The sequence below is a fragment of the Pelecanus crispus genome, chromosome W (genome assembly GCF_030463565.1).
Source record: "Pelecanus crispus isolate bPelCri1 chromosome W, bPelCri1.pri, whole genome shotgun sequence".
NCBI classification, from domain to species: Eukaryota; Metazoa; Chordata; class Aves; order Pelecaniformes; family Pelecanidae; genus Pelecanus; species Pelecanus crispus.
Window position 1 is genome coordinate 11,971,816 of NC_134675.1, and position 21,658 is coordinate 11,993,473.

At 46.6% G+C, this 21,658-nt stretch overlaps 1 protein-coding gene across 1 annotated transcript in view; it reads left to right on the forward strand.

Moving 5' to 3' along the window:
• Positions 1-15,623, forward strand: part of LOC142596429 (phospholipid-transporting ATPase FetA-like) — a 123,332-nt gene extending 107,709 nt beyond the window's left edge. Inside the window, 5 exon segments of the mRNA XM_075725528.1 lie at positions 7,710-7,832; positions 7,835-7,932; positions 8,812-8,895; positions 9,755-10,000; positions 15,432-15,623. Coding sequence (XP_075581643.1) covers positions 7,710-7,832; positions 7,835-7,932; positions 8,812-8,895; positions 9,755-10,000; positions 15,432-15,623 — 743 coding nt within the window.
• The last annotated feature ends 6,035 nt before the right edge of the window (positions 15,624-21,658 follow it).

Genomic DNA, 21,658 nt, shown 5'->3' on the forward strand with positions numbered 1-21,658 from the left:
TAATCCTCTGATTCTGTCCCCCATCCCATCGGGATAGGGGGAGTGAGTGAGCGGCTGCGTGGTGCTTAGTTGCTGGCTGGGGCTAAACCACGACAGTCCTTTTTGGTACCCAACGTGGGGCTCGAAGGGTTTGAGATAATAACAGATTAAGCAGAGTGTATTAAGGAGTCTGTTAACAGTTGCCGGTCATGATATTAGTTCATCTGATCTGCACCATGTTCTTTTTTTTGCAGTACATGTTAAAGCTTGGTGTTGGTTTGTGCAGTGTGCTATGCTGTGCAGTGATTCATGATCTTTTGCTTGGGAGGCTCCTTATCAAAACCCTGACCTTCAGCATTCTTTGGTATTTGGGTTTCATACACAAGTCACTACTGTACTTCGGGTACTACCTCATGGAGAGAGTTAGCAATTATACTTCTTCCTCTGAGAAGCTTGTTGTGGAGGAAATACAGAATGGCACCTTCGCTATCTTCTTCTATCATATTTCCTCCCTCATTACAATAACTTTTCAGTATCTTGAACATCCCTGGGCAGTTAAGATACTTCATATTATCATAGAATCATTTAGGTTGGAAAAAACCATTAAGATCATCCAGTCCAACCATTAACCTAACATTACCATGTCCACCACTAAAACAATTAAGGGTAGACTAGACTAAACCATGTGAAGGCAGAGAAGGGCAACAAAGCTGGTGAAGGGTCTAGAGCACAGGCCTTATGAGGAGCGGCTGAGGGAACTGGGGTTGTTTAGCCTAGAGAAGCGGAGGCTGAGGGGAGACCTTATAGCTCTCTACAACTACCTGAAAGGAGGTAGTAGTGAGGTGGGTGTTGGTCTCTTTTCCCAAGTAGATAGCGATAGGACGAGAGGAAATGGGCTCAAGCTGCGCCAGGGGAGGTTTAGGCTGGAAATTAGGAGAAATTTCTTCACGGAAAGGGTAGTCAAGCATTGGAACAGGCTGCCCAGAGAGATGGTGGAGTCACCATCCCTGGAAGTGTTCAAAAAACGGGTAGATGTGGCACTCTGGGACATGGTTTAGTCTAGTCTACCCTTGATTGGTTTAGTGTGGACTTGGTAGTGTAGGTTAATGGTTGGACTGGATGATCTTAAAGGTCTTTTCCAACCTAAACGATTCTGTGATTCTATGATTCTATGATTCTATGATTCTATGATTCTATGATTCTATGATTCTATGATTCTATGAACATGCTCCAGCACCTCAATGTCTTTCTTGTATTGAGGGGCCCAAAACTGGACACAGTATTCCAGGTGTGGCCTCACCAGCGCCGAGTACAGGGGAACAATCACCTCCCTGCTCCTGCTGGCCACACTATTCCTGATACAAGCCAGGATGCTGTTGGCCTTCTTGGCCACCTGGGCACACTGCTGGCTCATGTTCAGCTGTCTGTCTACCAACACCCTCAGGTCCTTTTCAGCCAGGCAGCTTTCCAGCCACTCTTCCCCAAGCCTGTAGCGTTGCATGGGGTTGTTGTGACTGAAGTGCAGGACCCGGCAACTGGCCTCGTTACAGCTCATACAGTTGGCCGCGGCCCATCGGTCCAGCCTGTCCAGGTCCCTCTGCAGGGCCATCCTACCCTCCAGCAGATCGACACTCCCACCCAAGTTGGTGTCATCTGCAAACTTACTGAGGGTGCACTCAGTCCCCTCATCCAGATCATCGATAAAGATATTAAACAAGGCTGGCCCCAAAACAGAGCCCTGGGGAACACCGCTCATGACTGGCTGCCAACTGGACTTAACTCCATTCACCACTACTCTCTGGGCTTGGCCACCCAACCAGTTTTTTACCCAGCAAAGAGTACGCCCGTCCAAGCCATGAGCTGCCAGCTTCCCAAGGAGAATGCTATGGGAGACTGTGTCAAAGGCTTTAATGAAGTCCAGGTAAATGACATCCACAGCCTTTCCATCATCTACCAGGCGGGTCACCAGGTCATAAAAGGAGATCAATTCTATTGATACTTCTATCAATTTTATTGATACTTCTTGGGAATATTGTTTCAGTTCTGGTGAAGGTTAGTAAGCAGTTTAAGAATATCATCCAGAGATCTACCCCATGTGTGCGAGCATATCATCACCTGGCTGCTCAGATGCTGGGATAACGGGGCCAGTAGCCTGGATTTAGAGGGTAAGGAAGCCAAGCAGCTGGGATCCCTTTCTAGGGAAGGGGGCATTGACAAAGCAATTGGAAAAGGGGCAAAAACCCTCAGCCTCTGGAGGCGACTTCTGTCAAGCGTGAAGGAAAGGTATCCCTTCAAGGAGGACGTTTTATACCGCCCAAGCAAATGGATCACAGTATAGAAAGGTATCCAGTACGTGAGGGAATTAGGCATGCTGGAGGTGATTTACAGTGACCTGAATGATGAGCAGTTACCCAAAGATCCAGATGAAGTCAGGTGCACACAACCCATGTGGCGGAAGGTGGTACGGAGCGCACCAGCATCGAATGCCAACTCATTGGCAATACTGGCCTAGAAAGATGACGAGGCACCAACAGTGGATGAAGTGGCTGGCCGACTCCAGGAATACGAAGAAAGTATCTCTTCCTGCCTATGGGCATGTGTCTCAGCTGTGGAAAAACTGTCTGAGAAAATAGGCCAAGAGTTCCAAAAACTAAGAAAGGATCTGTCCTACTCCCCACCTGTACGGACCAGTACCTCTGCCATTAGGAGTCAACGTCATTATGCTCAAGAGAGAGGATATAGAGGATACACACCACGGGGCACCCTGTGGTTTTACCTGCGTGATCACGGAGAGGACATGAGGAAGTAGGATGGAAAATCTACCTTGACCCTAGAGGCATAGATACATGAGTTGCAAGGAAAAACTGCTACAAAAGGCGGTTCTCCCAGGAAAATTGCAGCTCCAGCTTCCGAAGAGCAGTTCCCCAGACAGAGTAAGGGGGCTAATTTTACTTCCGATCTTAATCAAGGGACTTTTGATTCACATTTACAGGAAGTGAACAGGGAATACTGTGACCAGTGTTAGAGGGGCCCTGCCTCCAGCCAGGTGGAGGAAAGGGACAATCGGGTTTACTGGACTGTGGGGATTCGATGGCCTGGCACATCAGACCCACAGGATTAGAAGGCTCTAGTGGACACCGGTGCACAGTGTACCCTAATGCCATCAAACTATAGAGGGGCAGAGCCCCTCTGTATTTCTGGAGTGACAGGGGGATCCCAACAGCTCACTGGATTGGAGGCCGAAGTGAGCGTAACCGGGAATGAGTGGAAGAAGCACCCCATTGTGACTGGCCCAGATTCTTCGTGCATCCTTGGCATAGACTACCTCAGGAGAGGGTATTTCAAGGACCCAAAAGGGTACCTGTGGGCTTTTGGTATAGCTGCCTTGGAGATGGAGGAAATTAAACAGCTGTCCACCTTGCCCGGTCTCTCAGAGGACCCTTCTGTTGTGGGGTTGCTGAGGGTCGAAGAACAACAGGTGCCGATCGCTACCACAACAGTGCACAGGCGGCAATATCGCACCAACCGAGACTCCCTGATTCCCATCCATAACCTGATCCGTCGCCTGGAGAGCCAAGGAGTGATCAGCAAGACTCGCTCACCCTTTAACAGTCCCATATGGCCAGTGCGAAAGTCTAATGGGGAGTGGAGACTGACAGTGGACTATCGTGGCCTGAATGAAGTTACACCGCCACTGAGTGCTACTGTGCCAGATATGCTACAACTTCAATATGAACTGGAGTCAAAGGCAGCCAAGTGGTATGCCACAAGTGACATCGCTAATGTGTTTTTCTCCATCCCTTTGGCAGCAGAGTGCAGGCCCCAGTTTGCTTTCCCTTGGAAGGGTGTTCAGTACACCTGGAACTGACTGCCCCAGGGGTGGAAGCACAGCCCCACCTTTTGCCATGGAATGATCCAGACAGCACTGGAACAGGGTGAGGCTCCAGAACATCTGCAGTATATTGATGACATCATTGTGTGGGGCAATACAGCAGAAGAAGTTTTTGAGAAGGGAAAGAAAACAGTCCAATTCCTTCTGAAGGCTGGTTTTGCCATAAAACAGAGTAAGGTCAAGGGACCTGCACAGGAGATCCAGTTTTTAGGAATAAAATGGCAAGATGGACGTCCTGAGATCCCAATGGATGTGATCAACAAAATAACAGCTATGTCCCCACCAGCTAGCAAAAAGGAAACACAAGCTTTCTTAGGCATTGTGGGTTTTTGGAGAATGCATATTCCAAATTACAGCCAGATCGTAAGCCCTCTCTATTAAGTGACCCGGAAGAAGAACGATTTCAAATGGGGCCCTGAGCAACAACAAGCCTTTGAACAAATTAAACGGGAGATAGTTCATGCAGTAGCCAGTCCGGGCAGGGCAGGATATTAAAAATGTGCTCTACACCGCAGCCGGGGAGAATGGCCCTACCTGGAGCCTCTGGCAGAAAGCACCAGGGGAGACTCGAGGTCGACCCCTAGGGTTTTGGAGTCGGGGATACAGAGGATCCGAAGCCCGCTATCCTCTAACTGAGAAAGAGATATTGGCAGCATATGAAAGGGTTTGAGCTGCTTTGGAAGTGGTTGGTACTGAAGCAAAGCTCCTGCTGGCCCCCCGAGTACTGGTGCTGGGCTGGATGCTCAAAGGGAGGGTTCCGTCTACACATCATGCAACTGATGCTACGTGGAGTAAGTGGGTTGCACTAATCACACAACGGGCTCGAATAGGAAACCCCAATCGCCCAGGAATCTTGGAAGTGATCATGGACTGGCCAGAAGGCAAAAACTTTAGAATATCACCAGAGGAGGAGGTGACACGTGCTGAAGAGGCCCCACTGTATAGTCAATTGCCAGAAAATGAGAAGCAATATGCCCTGTTCACTGATGGGTCCCGTCGTCTTGTGGGTAAGCATCGGAGGTGGAAAGCTGCTGTATGGCGTCCTAGACGACAAGTTGCAGAAACTGCTGAAGGAGAAGGGGAGTCGAGTCAGTTTGCAGAGGTGAAAGCTATCCATCTGGCTTTAGATATTGCTGAACGAGAAAAGTGGCCAGTCCTTTATCTCTATACTGACTCATGGATGGTGGCAAATGCCCTATGGGGGTGGTTTCAGCAATGGAAGCAAAGCAACTGGCAGCACAGAGGCAAACCCGTCTGGGCTGCTGCATTGTGGCAAGATATTGCTGCCCAGGTAGAGAACCTGGTTGTAAAAGTACGTCACGTAGATGCTCACATACCCAAGGGTCAGGCCACTGAAGAACATCAAAACAACCAGCAGGTGGATCAGGCAGCTAAGATTGAAGGGGCTCAGGTAGATCTGGACTGGCAACATCTGGGTGAATTATTTATAGCTCTGTGGGCCCATGATACCTCAGGCCATGAAGGAAGGGATGCAACATATAGATGGGCTCGTGATCGAGGGGTGGACTTAACTATGGACAGTACTGCACAGGTTATTCATGAATGTGAAACATGCGCTGCAATCAAGCAAGCCAAGAAAGCCCCTCTGGTATGGTGGGCAATGGCTGAAATATAAATATGGGGAGGCCTGGCAGATCGATTATATCACACTCCCACAAACCTGCCAAGGCAAGCGCTATGTGCTCACCATGGTGGAAGCAACCACCGGATGGCCGGAAACATATCCTGTGCCCCATGCCACCGCCCGGAACACCATCCTGGGCCTTGAAAAGCAAGGCCTGTGGCGACATGGCACCCCAGAAAGAATTGAGTCAGACAACGGGACTCATTTCCGAAACAACCTCATAGACACCTGGGCCAAAGAGCATGGCATTGAGTGGGTATATCACATCCCTTATCATGCACCACCCTCTGGGAAAATCGAACGATACAATGGACTGTTAAAGACTACCCTGAGAGCAATGGGTGGTGGGACATTCAGACATTGGGATACACATTTAGCAAAAGCCACCTGGTTAGTCAACACCAGGGGATCTGCCATTTGAGCAGGTCCTCCCCAATCAAAACTTTTACGTACTGTAGAGGGGGATAAAGTCCCTGTAGTGCACATAAAAAATATGCTGGGGAAGACAGTCTGGAATAGCCCGTTGGTCAGTTTTGATCAACTATCCCGGCTGTGCCCCCTCCCAGCTTCTTGTGCACCTGGCAGAGCATGGGAAGCTGAAAAGTCCTTGACTAGCATAAGCAGTACTTAGCAACAACTAAAACATCAGTGTGTTAGCAGCATTCTTCTCATCCTAAATCCAAAACACAGCACTATGCCAGCTACTAGGAAGAAAATTAACTCTATCCCAGCCAAAACCAGGACAGTATCCACCCCTTATTCTATACCATCTACGTCATGCACAGGCCCTCCCCTTTCCAATGCATTCTAATTAATCACCACCACTTTCCCTGTCTTGCTATATACACACCGATATCATTCCCTTTGTCTATGGGCCATCCCTCCAAAATGTCTATTGAGTTCATTTAGTCCATGACTTGCGGTTCCATCTCTTATCACAGTCTCTCAGAGCAGGAGAGGTGGTGTGCGGTGTTGGATTGTTGCATGCTGAAGCCAGTTCTCGTTCCAATACGGTTTCATCAAAGTTCATTTTCATTAAGCTGGGCAATTCTTACTGTAATACTACTGATGTGGCATATAGCAACCATAACATACAGTATTATATACTTAACATTAACATACTATAGTATTATATTAACATTATACTATATTATTATATTAACATACAGTTAAGAGATAATATACAGCATTATAGAGCAATTAACATCATACAATTCAGTTCATTGGCTATTTTCACCCCAAATCAAATTCCCTTGAGGTACACATTGGACTTCCCCATCCTTTCGCATCACCCACCAAGTGCAGTCTCTCCATGAGGTGGTACCCGAAGTACAGTAATGAATTGTGTATGAAACCCAGATACCAAGCAATGCTCAAGGTCAGTGTTTTGATAAGGAACCTCCCAAGCAAAATATTGTTAATCACTGCAGAGTATAGCACACTGCACAAACCAACAACAAGCTTTAACATGTACAGCAAAAAAAGGAGCATGGTGCACATCAGATGAACTAATATTGTGACCAGCAACTGTTAACAGATTCCTTAACACACTCTGGTTAATCTGTTATTGTCTCAAACCCTTCTTGCCCCATGTTGGGCACCAAAAAGGACTGTCTTGGTTTAGCCCCAGTCAGCAACTAAGCACCATGCAGCTGCTCCCTCACTCCCCGTACCTCGATGGGATGGGGGAGAGAATCAGAGGAGTAAGAGTGAGAAACACTCCTGGGTTGAGATAAGAACAGTTTAATAATTGAAATAAAGTAAAATAGTAATGATAATAATAATATAATAATAATAATAATAATATACAAAGCAAGTGATGCACAATGCAATTGCTCACCACCCACCGACCGATACCCAGACAGTTCCCGAGCAGCGATCGCTGCTCCCCGGCCACCCCCCCCAGTTTATATACTGAGCATGACGTCATATGGTATGGAATAGCCCTTTGGTCAGTTTGGATCAACTATTCTGGCTGTGCCCCCTCCCAGTTTCTTGTGCACCTGGCAGAGCATGGGAAGCTGAAAAGTCCTTGACTAGCATAAGCAGTACTTAGCAACAACTAAAACATCAGTGTGTTATCAACATTCTTCTACTAAATCCAAAACACAGCACTATGCCTGCTACTAGGAAGAAAACTAACTCTATTCCAGCCGAAACCAGGACACACGATCAATAACCTTCTTGTTGCAGCTCCCCACATCAGGGTTGGTATCAGTGGCCAGGAGGGGATGCAGGCGGTCTTGTCAAGTGAATTCTCCTTTGCACAGTTCCGTTACCTGCAGCGCCTGCTCTTAGTCCGCGGCCAGTGGTCCAAATTTGCATGTGCAAGTTCCTCAAATATTTCTTCTATAAGAATTTTGCCTTCGCATTAGTACATTTCTGGTATGGCTTCTTCTCTGGCTTCTCAGCACAGGTAGGTCCAGCTTCTGTTTTCTCATGGTCATGTCTAGCATTTTCAAGTCAAGTATCTGGAAACATTTTAAAAGGAAATAAACTAAGCCACGGAAAGGCACACAGGTCTGTGGTCTTCAGCTGTATGAGTATAAAGCAGATATTGCTTCCTTCATTGTACTGCTGGTAGAAGACAGATGCCTGAAGACATTAAGGTGCATTATGAAGTACATAGGTACCTCATGGGTTTTTTTGAAAATGTTCAAACTGACTACAACCATCAAGCAAGGATACAGACTACACAGAGGCCTGATCAGTTTGGCGAAGATCTGTGTAAGACCTATACTTGCTGCCTTAGCACATTTAAAGCAATCAGTTTAACCCCAGGATGCCCGTGTGCTTCAGCAGCTTGCAAGAGGAGCAAATCTCCCGCAGCGAAAGATCTGGTGTTAGTTTAAGACAAACCTGGCTCCAACTCAACCCAGCACTGGGGAAGCGCAGATAGCGTGCAAATGTTAGCCCTGGGGCTGAGCGTGCAACCGTGCAAGGCAGGGCGGTTGCCTTGAGCCCCTGCCTGATCGCTGCCCCTCGCGGAGCACTGCTCCCACCTGGCGGTTGCCGCTGCGCCAGCCGCTCCGCGGGGCTCCGGGGCGGTATCCTGCTCTGACTATGGCCAGCAGTGGATGCTTAGCACACAGGACTAGCATAAAGTGATCCTTCCCCCGTGTATTCCCCCAGTTTATGGTAATGACCAGTTTAGGGCTGCTGAGCTTGAGTCACCTTATACTTTTGGTCTCAGTAGCATCTCGAACCAAGATGTTCCAGCATTTAATTGTATATACTTTTGAAGAGATGGAAAAGGCAGCCTTTTGCTAACTTCATGCTGTTTTTTTCTCTTTAGACTGTCTATGATGAGTGGTTCATTACACTTTATAATTTGGTATATACCTCTCTCCCAGTGCTAAGAATGAGCCTCTTTGATCAGGTACTGTTTCTATCAATCCTTGGATTTTTTTTTTTTATAGGGGTTTTATCTCTGGGTGCTTTGAGCTGGTTCCATGAAGCAAACACAGCTGACTCTTTGGCTAGCTATTGTGATAGCCCCCAAAATAATTTGTGTATTATCCTGATTTGGCCAGTGGGTTTCAGTGTGTGATGAGACTTTTGGGTTACGCTGTTGACTACAGTAAAAGCTACCATCGCAACACTCCCCTGAAGTAGTCACATCTTATTAGCTCTGTTCCTGAAGCCTGACAAGTGACTTTTAATGACCACACAAAACAATGAATAAGCTAGATCTCTGAATCCAGGTTTTCCAGGTTCAGCCTTTCAAGTGGACATCTTCCTGCAGTAATTTCACATACGCATTTCTACCTCATATGCTATTATTGTTCAGCAAGACATAGGAGCAATAAAGCTGCTCCTATATGCCTTTTCAAGTTAAATAAGTAGGAACTTGCTACTCTGCAGTGGTTCACAGTGTTCAGCTGTGGACACTTAAGGGATCCAAGTCAGACAGCCTTGCCTGTGTGGACCCAGTGGAGATATTTTCTATCCCTTAGCTTCCAGGCAACTCTCAGGAGGGCAGGCCATGCAGTCCACTTAAGATGAAATGTACCTTCATTTTTTTTTTGCAGCTCTTGTCAGGTTTCTCATGAAATTCAACACAGAAAATGTCTAGGTGACCTTGGGATGTGGCACGCTAGTCAGCACAACTGAGTGAATTGTTTGCTAAGCATTTTCTCATGAAAATGCATGTCACAGGGACATGGTAACCCCAAGTGGTCTTGCGTGGTTGGTTGGGTAGGTGCCAGCAAATCTGACCATCTCCTCTCTGCTTTTAGGATGTGGATGATTGTTGGAGCATGCTGTTTCCTCAGCTATATGTGCCTGGCCAGCAAAATCTCTATTTTAACAAAATAGTGTTTGTCAAATGCATGTTGCAAGGGATCTACTGTTCCCTCATTCTCTTCTTCATCCTCTATGGGGCCATGTACAATACAATGAGAAGTGATGGGAAAGCCATTGCTGGCTATCAGTCCTTTGCACTGATGGCCCAGACCTGCTTACTGATTGTGGTGTCCATACAGGTAAGGCATTCCAGGTAATGATTTTAGAAATTAGTTATTGTTTTATGAAGGCAGCATCTGGAGGGCCACTTGGATTCCTGATAGCATTGTGTTTGCTGCTGCATCTTGCATTCCTGCAAAAAAAAAAAAGTCTCTTGACACCAGATTACTCTCCTCAGTTCAACAGAACAACAGATTTGTATCTTATGAAAGATCAGGGTCACAGGAATGCAGAGTCTTTGCCTTGGGAAGTTTACAGTCATAGCAGACAAAACAGTTAAGGCTGGGAGTAGAGAAGGACTGTTGTCAGTGCCTTAATTATTTAGCAGATCTGTGCTGAACACAGCTACAGATCTTGTCCTCTGCTTTGTACCCCTGCCCCCAAGACCGTTATTCATTCAAGTCCCAAGAAATACCAAGCCACAGATCACAGGATGCTGGGAAATCATTCAAGGCAAGCATTACTACATTTGCCCTATTGTTGCCCTCTTCTCAAGCATTCACCAGTGGCCAGTACTGGAGACAGGATACCAAGATCAAACGAGTCATGCTATGCTTCCATAGATAATAGTTTCTGCTGTCTGAGATCGTGTAGGCTCCTTCTCCTAACTTTCAATGCTAGATCACAGCTTGGGGTGGGGACATAAGCATGACAACAGCCTCTTTTCCATTTGTTGGTAAGCCCTAGGACAAATCTGGATTGCACTCAAAATGCATCTATAGAGGCAATATATAGAATATATTGATTGATTTTTCTACAGAAACAGAATATATTGATTGCCTTTTCTACAAGAAATGCCAGGGTATTTCTGAGGGCTGCTGGGAATGCTTATTTTAAATTCCATCCATCCAGGTGAACATGTGCCATGTTCAATTCCTTGCATAAGGATGCACATTCACACAGCCACAGGAACGATCCTTTAAATAATCTTACTGAGCTGGCTGAAATGCTTTCTGCTGCTCTTTTATATTCTGTTTCCAGGTGTCCAATTCTTACAGATATCTAGGAGCATTTTGTGTGCAGAAGGATGCGTGTTCTTTTGTAAATAAGTAAACATGTTGGTGTCCGGGACTGAAAGAGTTAATGCCTCAAACATTGTGGTGAGGCAAGTTAAGGTCTGCAAAGAGACAAGTTAAGGTCTCCATAGTGATAAATTGGGGTCTGCATAGCACCACAGGTGAGAAGCCGATTGGTGCAGAGTTGGCACGGAGCCGGGAAGCCGGTAGGAGGACTCGCAGTTCCGCCCTCTGATAGCCAAAGGTCATGCAGAGTTCATTTGAGAAAGGGGCTCATGACCACCTGAAAGACCCCTCGTGACCACCACCCCCCCCTCCAGTGGTGCCTGCGCAGAAGAGGGAGAACATTCTGGAATAAGCCTCAAGGAGGGCGATACTAGAGGCGGGGACTGGCCTATAAAAGACACAACTTCGAGGAGCTATGAGACGTACCCCCACCATCAGCGGACCCTAGGCTGCTGCCCCTGTCCCGGACCGGACCGGCCTCCCCCACCTGCTGCTGTCGGAGGCCCTGTGCTCCGGGAGCAGTGCGCTCACCGCTGGAGGACTGCCGTGTTTATCATCAACATCGCGGGATCCAAGGGTGGTGATATGTCTCTCTCTCCTCTTTCTTCCTTTTCCTTTCTTTTTATAAGTATTGGGATTAGAACCCACGTTGCTTATTGTGGTGTTTTCCTGGTTCGGGTTGCCTCCTTATTAACATAAACTGTTGACCAAGTCTAGGATTAGACCTAGCTGCACCTAGACTCCTTTAAGGAAAAGAGTTTAGAAAGCAAGGGGGTCTGTTCTGAACCTTGTGACTCAACGGGAGGGTCCCCCTTATCCCCTGCATATCGTGGTGCTTTCCAAGTTCAGGCTAGTGTTTGCTGTTAATAAAGGGTTTAATTTGTCGTTTGGTGTTGTTTCACCTTAATTTAGCCCAAGGGAATCGCAGAACCCCTATGATCCTCTCTGGACACTCCAATTCGGGTTGTGACAGTTGGTATAGGAAAGCGTAGAAGTACAACATCCAGTTAGACATGAGAAAAACGCTATGTGACTGTGGTGAGCCTTCAGCCAGGTTAAATGGCAAATGCCCAAGAACAAAATGTCAGTGATGACCATGTCTTTGGAGTTATTCTATATAAGAGACTTCTGAATGCATGCAAAAAGTGAAGGATAACATAAAAATGAGTCGGTCTCCTGAGACTTTGATCAGGAGGAAGATGGAAGCTTACCAGAGTAATTCAGATGTTTTTAATAGCTCTGTGCATCCATAGCCAATATTGATACAGCATTGTTATGAGACTCTACTTCTGAAATCCCAACGCTTTTTGTTTCAAGTCTCAGGTTGGTGTATTAATCAGTGCCTTTATTTCTGGATGAATTGTTAAGCCAAGACTTGTTCTGCCTGTCTTCACTGCACTACCAAGGTGCTTGGCCATTTTAGAAATATCTGAGATGCAGGTCAGTTATTGCAACGTATTTTCCAAGCAGATGGTCATATCCCCTGTAAGATGGCTTTTAGTATCAAAAGTGCTGAGTGAGAGAAGACAGAGTGTCTGTTCAGTTTCTAAAGACAGGTGGTAACTCACTTGCCAGGAATATTGCTATCTGCTGATCTGTTGGTACTATGTAGGTCAAATTAGCCATAATGCTGAGTGCTGCTTAATAAGGTCTCAGTCAGAAACAATTTTTAAGTTTCTAGTCTGGATTTAGACAATTTGTTTAATTTCAGTGGAGTTGTATTACAGCAGAATTTGGCCAACTGAAAAGAAAACATTTAGCAACTTTACTGCTGACAGCAGCATCATTAAACCCTGTAATGAGGGTTTTGCAGACTGTTTGTTCTATCTTACATTCCCTCAGTTTTGGAGGAGCCAGAAGTGAGCACTTTGGTTTCAAAGAAAGTGGCAGCATCATGCCAGCACACAGCAGCTGCTCTGCCAAATATACCCATTAGGCCACACTTTCCATGCAGACACCCAGAGCAATGCATGCTCCTCTCTTAAAGGGCTATGATCCTATCGTCTGCTGGGCAGCGTCAGTACTCCCTATACTTCAGGAAATGATGCTGGAAAGTAAGAAAATAGTGTTCCTCCTTTTGCACTAGAGTCCTGGCAAAAGGTGAGGTCTGGACTGCTACTGAAGAAGGTCTCTTGAGCATTTATATCAATCTTTTGTAGCTATTTGACTCTTTGTAAAGAGATAAGGCATTCATTCTGACATCCTTGTCTCCCTGAGTTGTTACTGCAGTTGAGTCTGGACATTGTGTTTTTATTTGCTTGTCTCAGACAGTGATATTGGTATCACTGTCCTCTCTACAGCAAGTTGATTTCACTGTTGGAGACAATGTCTACTTTATATTTTGGTCTGTTTGTCAAGTGCTTTGGAATCACAGAGGGTGAAAGGTTCAAGTGAATCATGGTGAGAGGTCCTGCTGTTATGGTTTTAATCATGCTTTTTTTTTAGGTACAGCTCAAAACACCCTCAGCCAACCAAATGTGTGGCTAGCAATCTTCTTCAGCATCACCCTCTGTGTGCTGCCTGTAGTTGGCTTTTGATTCCTGAAGGGTCAGTTAAAGCCAGCTCCCAGCAATAAAGTAAGGAGATACCTTAGTAAATCAGAAACCCTGCTTACTACCACCTAAGCTTACTGTGGAGCCATATTGCAGGGGCCTGGCATTGCTCAGAGTGTATGTCCCTGTAGGTGCAAGTGCTGCCATCCATCTGTCTCCTAGTCCCTTGAGAAGGAGGATTGAATTTGGGTTTTGGCACAGTTCAAACCATCTGCAGCTGGGACTAAGGCTGAGATTATTTAGATGTGGATTAGATTGCACTAGAGCGAGGAAGCTGTGCTATTTTTAGGTGCAGGGTTTAAGTGCTGTGGCTCAGTGGCAAAGGAGTGGCATGTTTCAGTCCTCCCACCCTGCTGCCATATAGTTTTTAGCCTGGCAGACCGCAGCCCTTCACCTTCCACCCAGGCATATGTGTTTGGGGATTTTTTGACTTCAGAATTTACTTTGTTTGTAGCCAATGGTTATATGCCCCCTCTGAAACCAGCTGCCCTCCCATCCCCGGGAATATGAAGATGAGGCCATTAGGGCAAGGAGAGGCTGGGAGAGATAGAGGGGGCAGAGAGCACACAGCTCATTACAGCCAATGCACCCCTCAACAAGATCAGCATAAACACAGCTCCTGGCTGCCTTTCAAACAAGAGTATCTGCTAAATGCTGCTGCCACCTGGTGCTTCCTTCCTCTTCCTGCATTTTGCTGTGAGACAGGAGTGTCTCTGAGCAAAGTCCCAAGGGTGTGCACCTCAGTGCTCCCCAGTAACTGCCTTGATCATCCTTGGGATGTCTGTGAACCTTCCCAGGTGCTCCAGGACTGTTGGAGAATGAGTGAAGGGGAATTCTCAGCCCTTGCAGAGGGGGTAGGTGGGTGCTAGAGAAGACTGCTAGGAAGGAAGGTCCTCAGCACACAGAGGCAATTCAGATATGTAAAAATGGGCTGGGTTTACCCTTCAGCTGAGCAGAAGTCTGACATACCTGTGGCCCAGAATCCCAGCCCCAGTGCCTGGGTTGAGCATCTCTCTATAGTGCAAAATCACTTTACTTTTCTACCTCCTCTGGGAATTGAATTGTCACAGGAGAGGAGTGTGTTTGTTTCCTGCTGTACAGAGATCCTCAGCTGGCAGTATGAGAGGAACTTAAATACAGACCTGAATCTTAGAGAGGACAAGTACCTACAGCTGCCATTGTCCCAAGCAGGAAGGACAGGGGTTTGGCGGTTGGGAATTCTGCCAAGCATGGCACTCTGTACTGGTGTCCTGCCTTTGACAGCCCCTTTCTGAAAAGATGCCTGTCCACAGATGATCTTGGTGGCCACATGGGAGCAGAGCCCCCACTACCTGCAAATAAAATGCATTATTTCATTCCCTTCTGCCAAGGAATATGAGAATCTATTGATCACCATTCTCATCATAAAAAGCTTTTACATATTGGAGATCCCCTTTAGTAGTCTGTTTTCTAGATTAAGTAAGCCAATTTTTCAACATTTCCTTATAGATCTTGTTTTCTGGACTTTTGACTATTGTTGAGATGGCTTTCACATTTTGGGTTATTTGACTGAAGAGCCTAGAAGAGCTGCAGTAATACCCCAACTGAGGCATCACAGAGCTGTGAGGAACAATACACTGAAATAATCCCCTCCCATGTCTTACAGATGACACTCCCATTAATGTCTTTTAGAATAAGATTTGCTTTTCCTTTTACCAGGCTGCCACTCTGTGCTGCAAGTTCAGTTCCTGCTCTGCAACCCCTCCTGCCATCCTCCTGTTTTGTCAATCATTTTTGGCTTTGGACCCCTGCTTCTGTTTCTTTCTTTGCTCCTCTTCTACTGTGCCTGTGAATAATGATGTATTTCCCACTTTTTCCATCTTATTTTCTGATTTCAGGTCCTGCTCAAGATCAAAGAAGCCAAAAAGTGGCCACCTCCACCCTCACCCAAGAGATGCCTGTGTCAGACCAGCATCTGCTCCTCTGGCTATGCCTTCTCCCATCAGCATGGCTTTGGAGCACTCATTATGTCTGGGAAGCATGCAGCCAAAATCACCTTTTGCCACAACAGGAACATTTTCACCAAATAGTGACAAACATAAACACAAAGGAGTGTAAAAAAAGCCAAACCCAAAAAACAAACAACAAAGCAAACAAAAGTAAAGTGTTTTCAGGAAAGGAGGCTGTGCTCCCTGCAAAGCACCGAGCCAGTGGCTGCCTAGAGCTCTGCCCTCCAGGCTACCAAAGCAAGGACTTGGGCCTTTCCTTTCACCCATGTGCACCCTCTGACTTAAGCTTATCTTCCAAAGATGTGTGCTGCTCCTGGGGAAGGCGGGCAGGGTGAATTAGAGCTGTTATATAGTATCCCAGAGGGCCTCCCTGGACCAAGAGAGAACATGCTGTGGGAGGCATCTCTACTCCCTGAGATTGTTTATAATGTGTTTGGGTTTTTTTTTCCCTCAATATAACTACATACCTCAGAGCAAAGAGAAGTCCAGGCTGAGGAAAAGGCTGAATTGGCAATGGCTTTCTCATTCATGTGCCTTTCTGTCATGAATCCACTCTGGGCCATATTACTTGGGTGACAGTATTGACCCCAGGTGTGCCTTAGGTTCAGCCATACAACCCCCAAATCCCCAATTTTTGTAATATGTGTAATTTTGTAGCTTTTTGATTGTACACAGGCACTTTGGAAGGCATGAGTTAGAAATAACCTCCTTCCAAACTAACAGTTAATCCAGTTTCTCAAAAGAAGGCCAGTGTTCAAACACCACCCTCTTCCTGTATCTGCAGTCAGGAAGTGCTGCAAGCTCAGAGAAACCCCCAGTTGGTCAAGGGACAAGGACTTGACATTCATCAGCCTGCCCTGTTTTATCTGCATTGTAAATCTGCTCTTGTTGCAAAATATCATTGTCCTCAGAGCCATCTTGGGTTTTGTAGCTGGGCACCAGTCATTTCATTTAGACTTAAAATAAAAGGGCAAAAGAAGCTCAGGCTCCCATACAGATCAAGCCATAAAATCTAGCCCTGAGAAGCCCATGTCATGGTTAAGGCTAATCTGAGCCACCAGCACCAGGCAACTTTCCCACCATAACAGATTGAGGCAATATCTGTCTTCTGAGGCACATGCATATCTGACTTGATGGAACTCACACAAGAAGTATCAGAGGCAAAGATGCTATTTCACTGCTAGCGTGGGATGTCTTGCCCTTTACTCCGCTGGTGCTGTTGCTCAGTGTAATGGATGAAGCATGACTTGATGGCTCCCTCACCTTCCCTGATGAGCAGTGTGGTCAAGTTTCAGAGGAACTTAGGCCTCAGGGGCCTCTGCAGAGTTTCTCTGTGCTGGCTAATATTTTATTTGGGAACGGTTCATCTGTCAATCAGGAGCTCGAGCATGCTGAAAATCCTATCAATCTGACTGCCAGCAGAGGGACCCAAGATGCATAGACACAGCCAAAGACATGGTGATCTTGAGGGACTGGGATTTGCTCACTGTTTTGTTACACCAGCTCCATAATCAGCAGGGTTACTGGGTGGAAGGCCAGCGTGGCAATGTGAGAGTCTGTCTTGCCAGCACTGCTGAGCTGTCTAAATGGAGCTTTTTTTGTGCAGAGGACTAAGCAGCATTGGCTGTTATATTTTTTTCAGCTCCTTTATACAAATTTAGACTATTTCCTTGTTTTGAAGTGGATTTTTTGCACAGTAACCATCTGGTATTTATTGGGAGCTCTCTGCCTTGAGTCTCTGAGCTATTGGCGGAGGCAATGTATGATGGCAACAAGACAGCCATGTCCCCATTTCATCCAGTCTGCATATAACACCTTGCTGTCTGTGGTCCCAGTTTTAGCAGTTACTGTATAAGATTGTTTAAGCTCTAATAGAAGGTTTAATCTCCCTGGGTTTAACTCAGCACAGAAAAAAACCGGTCTGTTGCACCTGCTGCTTTTGGAGGCTTGTTACAAACTGTGGTGTTAAATTTCAGCATAGCCGGTGCAAACTGGAGCTGGGACTGGATCCAGACTTCAGCAGCCAGGAGCTGCTTGCTAGGGAAGAAGCAAATTCTAATCCAGTAATCTCCCCTGCAAGGAGATACCTAAGTAAAGTGAGAGCCTGCACCCTGACTGAGGAAACTGCTGTGATAGTGCTTGTCACCTCCCTCTGATTTACCATTCACTTTGCAGAAACAATCATGGCTTTCTGATTAGGATTATGTCTTTCACAGTCAGCCTTCCTGGGGCTAGAGGAAAAAGGAGAATTTATGCAGGTAAGCAGACATCCCCATGATACCCAGACTGGTCTGTGGACCGAGAGTCCTATCAAAGCTGTTCCTAGCATGTAATGCAGCAGAATATAATGCCAAGCAGCAGAGGCAGACCTTTTGCTGACAGAGCAAGGAAACGCTGAGACTGTGTCACTCTTCTCATATGGTTTACATGCAAAGCACTCACCTGGCTGAAGGGGACTTGCAAATGCTGCATAGGACATGCAGGGGGTAATAGATCTGTTGGTGAACTTGCTCCAGATACAAATATTTCAGTGGTTTGACAAGATCAGCATTTGAAACATATCAGCTAGCAGTGATGTCTGTCCTACATCACTCCTGATTTTGTAAAATATTTTTTAAAATAAAAAGAGAATATTGGGATGACTGATTCATTGCCACTCTGCTAATTGATCAAAGGAGTTTATAACCAGATGTGTATGTTGTTCCTGGATCTCCTAAAGTGGGGGGGGATGGTCTGTGGGAGGATGGATCTGAGATGATAGTGCTTTTAATGCAGTATCCTGATTTGGTAAACAATCAGGAAAGTAAGGAAGCTGCAGTGGACAACTGAACAGCAAGCCCCTAGGAAAAGCCCAGCAGGTGTTATGTGATGGAGCTTGAATTCCCAAACTTCCTTTGGATCCTCTAAGGGATGTTTTAGAGGAAATTTAGAGGAAGCGTTAAATATCCTGTAAGGGAGCTCTCTGTGTTCTCATCAGCTGTTTAATCCTGTACATTTGTCTGAGCTTCTGGTGTCGGCGGCCAAGTGTAGCAGTACATGCCAGACTTGATTACGCTTTGTAGTAATATTTTCTCCAAGCTGCTATACAGCCTTGTAAGTAATGGCTCGTGGGACCAGGCTTCTGCCCCATCCTCTGCCATCCGTAGCTCTCTCCCTCGGGCATCCCGAGGTCCCAGCACCGCACCGCTCGGCGGGGACGGAGGACGCCGACTCCCGGGCGGCCCCGGCGGGGCGGGCAGCCGGCAATGGGTGGTGGTGGTTGCTGTCGCTGCCTGCGGGGGGCTCGTCCGTGGCCGGAGCAGGCAGCCCTGCGACACCTGGGGGTGTCGGCATTTCGGGGGGGGGGGGGGTGTGTGTGTGCGGGCGGGCGGGCGTGCACAGTGCTCTGCTCGGTCCCGCAGGGTCAGATCTCGTGTCATCTGTTGTGCAATGTTTGAGGACAATAATTTAGTCTTTTATGGAGCTCTTGTATTTGATAGATATATGAAAAATTAATCCCTGGGATTTTTTTTTTCCTTTTTCTCATTATTCCATAAGGTAGAGGTTCATGGTTTGAACAATGTGTTTTGCTGTAGCACCTAAATACTCATTGGGCAGCAGTTTCAGGATCAGGAATGATAATGCTTTGATGATAACCAGTGATGATATGGTTACCTCTCTTATACTGCAGCAGAGGAGGGCTTAGAGCATCTCCTCTCTCCCCTGTATCCAACAGGGTGACATGTAGCAACCTCTGCCACTAATAGTGAGGGGTACCTTGAGGTGCTTTTGAGCAGAGGCACCTTGAAGGTGTTTTACATGGCTAACTGCAACACCTGCATTCCTGCTAGGCTGCCCGATGGCTCTCACTTTATTGGTGTGTATCCACACAACTCTCTTCCACTGACCTGTAGCCTGGAAGCCATTAGTCATGAGCAGCTCTTATGAAATAGGAAGGCAAAGGAGCACCACATGCTTGCCCTAGGTTCTCCAACTGGAATGATCCTCAACAAGGTCTGTTGGAAGAAAGGAGCTGTCTGAACAATGACCCATGCTAATTACAAGCTGGGAACAAAAGCAGGAGCATAAGGGACCTCTTGGATCTACACCTTTGGGTAGAGGCGCTGTGTCCTATAACCCTGTCAGACCACTGATAAAACTTCATCCTAAAACCAGCTGAAAAGCTTCCTGTTCTGATGGTTGATATTTTTTTTTCCCCTCTAATTTTCAACCTAAATGTGTTCACAGTGCATTTATTCTCTTGTTTTGCCAGCATTATCCTTTTGCCTCAGCAGTTTTGTTTGTCTCCTGTGATATATTTAGACAGCAATCCTATCTGCTCTCTGCCTACATTTGGCTAGGCTAAAAAAGCCAGGCTCTTAAGTTTCTTCTTGTTTGATAGGTTTTTCTGTTTCCCCCAGGCCCTTTCTGCACCTGTTTATTTGAGTTTATTTTTAAATGTGGGAGACCAGAATTTTTTGTCGTCAGTGCCTGTACAATAGTACTGGTATTTCACTGCCTTGTCTAGACTGCATTTGCTTTTCTTATAGCCTCATCATCTCTGCAATCCCTAATGCAGCTTTAGTGGTTATTTTTCTTAACTTTACTGTGAATATGCACAATCTTTAGCTAAATCGTGTTAGCTAAATAAATACTTCTCATCTCTCACTGTCTTATGCCTGATAATGTGGGGAGGAGCTGAAGTCATCATAGCATAAGTCTGTGAATGTTGATGCTTTAAACTGGTGCCTTGTCCTCAGGGGCAAGCTTTTTCCATGAGGGCTGGCAAGGGCTTTTTACTACATCTACTTATGTTTTGGCCGATGTAAATATGCTGGAGTAAGGGAGCTGTCATTCCTCCTAGCAAAGGCAAGTTCCCAGCCTCAGCTGCCTGTCTGGGAGTCTCCTCTAGCTCTGTTCCAGTGATAGGGGATTGGGTTGCTGAAGGGGTGGATGTGGTGCAGGGCTCAGAAGAAGGACACAGAGCCCTACAGCCTGGGCTTGACCTGTGAGTGCTTCTGGCCATAGCTGCAGTTGTGAAGGAACAACCTCTCTCCCATCACTCCCAGCTTGAAGGGAAGTGGTTTTCATACCCACTGTCTCTTTCCCCAGCCTGCCTCTTGTGCTGTGTGGAGTTGGCTGTACTGAGCTGTCAGCTCCTTGCCTTTCCGCTGAGCCCTCTGCCAGACTCTTCAGCTATAAATGGATCTGGCCTTTTCCAACCCCCCCTCCTGACACCAAGAGATGTTGTGGGAAATTTGAGCTGGGCCAGGCTTCCTCTGAATTAGGAAAACATACGTTCCTACCACTGGCTTTTCGTAGGTTCTCTGGAAGCATTGTGACTGGCTTTGGGGGTAGCTGTCTGCTCTGGTGAGGACTGTGCTGTTGAATTGTTTGTTTGCACTGCGAGAGTGGTTATTCCCAGACCTATAGGTGCTATTTCCAGTGGCCAGCCCCATGAATCACCCCACAAAGCACAGTCTGATCTGGGAGTTGTGTCTCAAGGGAAGGCCGATGTTTTTGTTACTGACTGCATCCTGCTTTCACATCTGTATTAGGCACTTAATAATAATAGCCTAGCTTTTATACATAATGAACAACCCCATTTGCCTCCCTTAACTTTGGGATTTATGGCAAAGATCCTGGGATCTTTTCAGCCTTATTGCATTCCCCCTCCCCTTGAGAGGCAGGGAGGATCAGTATCTTCTTGTTCAGCAGGGAGCTGGGGCCTGAGGTCTGGTGTCTGGTGCCCACCAGTCTGGTGGCCTTTTGCTGACAGCAGTGGATTTGCATCCTTTGGGCTTAGACAGCAACACCTAGAACAGCTGCTTCAGAGGCTTCCTTACCTGCTGGCAATCGTCTCTCAAAAACCTTCAGGCTGAGGATAAGGGAACATATAATATTCAAAAGGTGCAAGCCTGGTTTATGGTTGCCTGATATTCTGCCTGCAGTTCTACTTCTGGTTCAGTTTTTGTTGTGGCAGAAGATGCTGTCTGACACTTTTTCCTGTGCAGGATGCCTGGCACCCTGAGTTTTCTCTACTCAGTGGCTTGGTTGTGTTGCATATTGGATGGCCTGGTGGAGCTGGTGACTGGGCAGTGTGCAATAGTCAATGTGCAGGAATACATCTGCTCTCT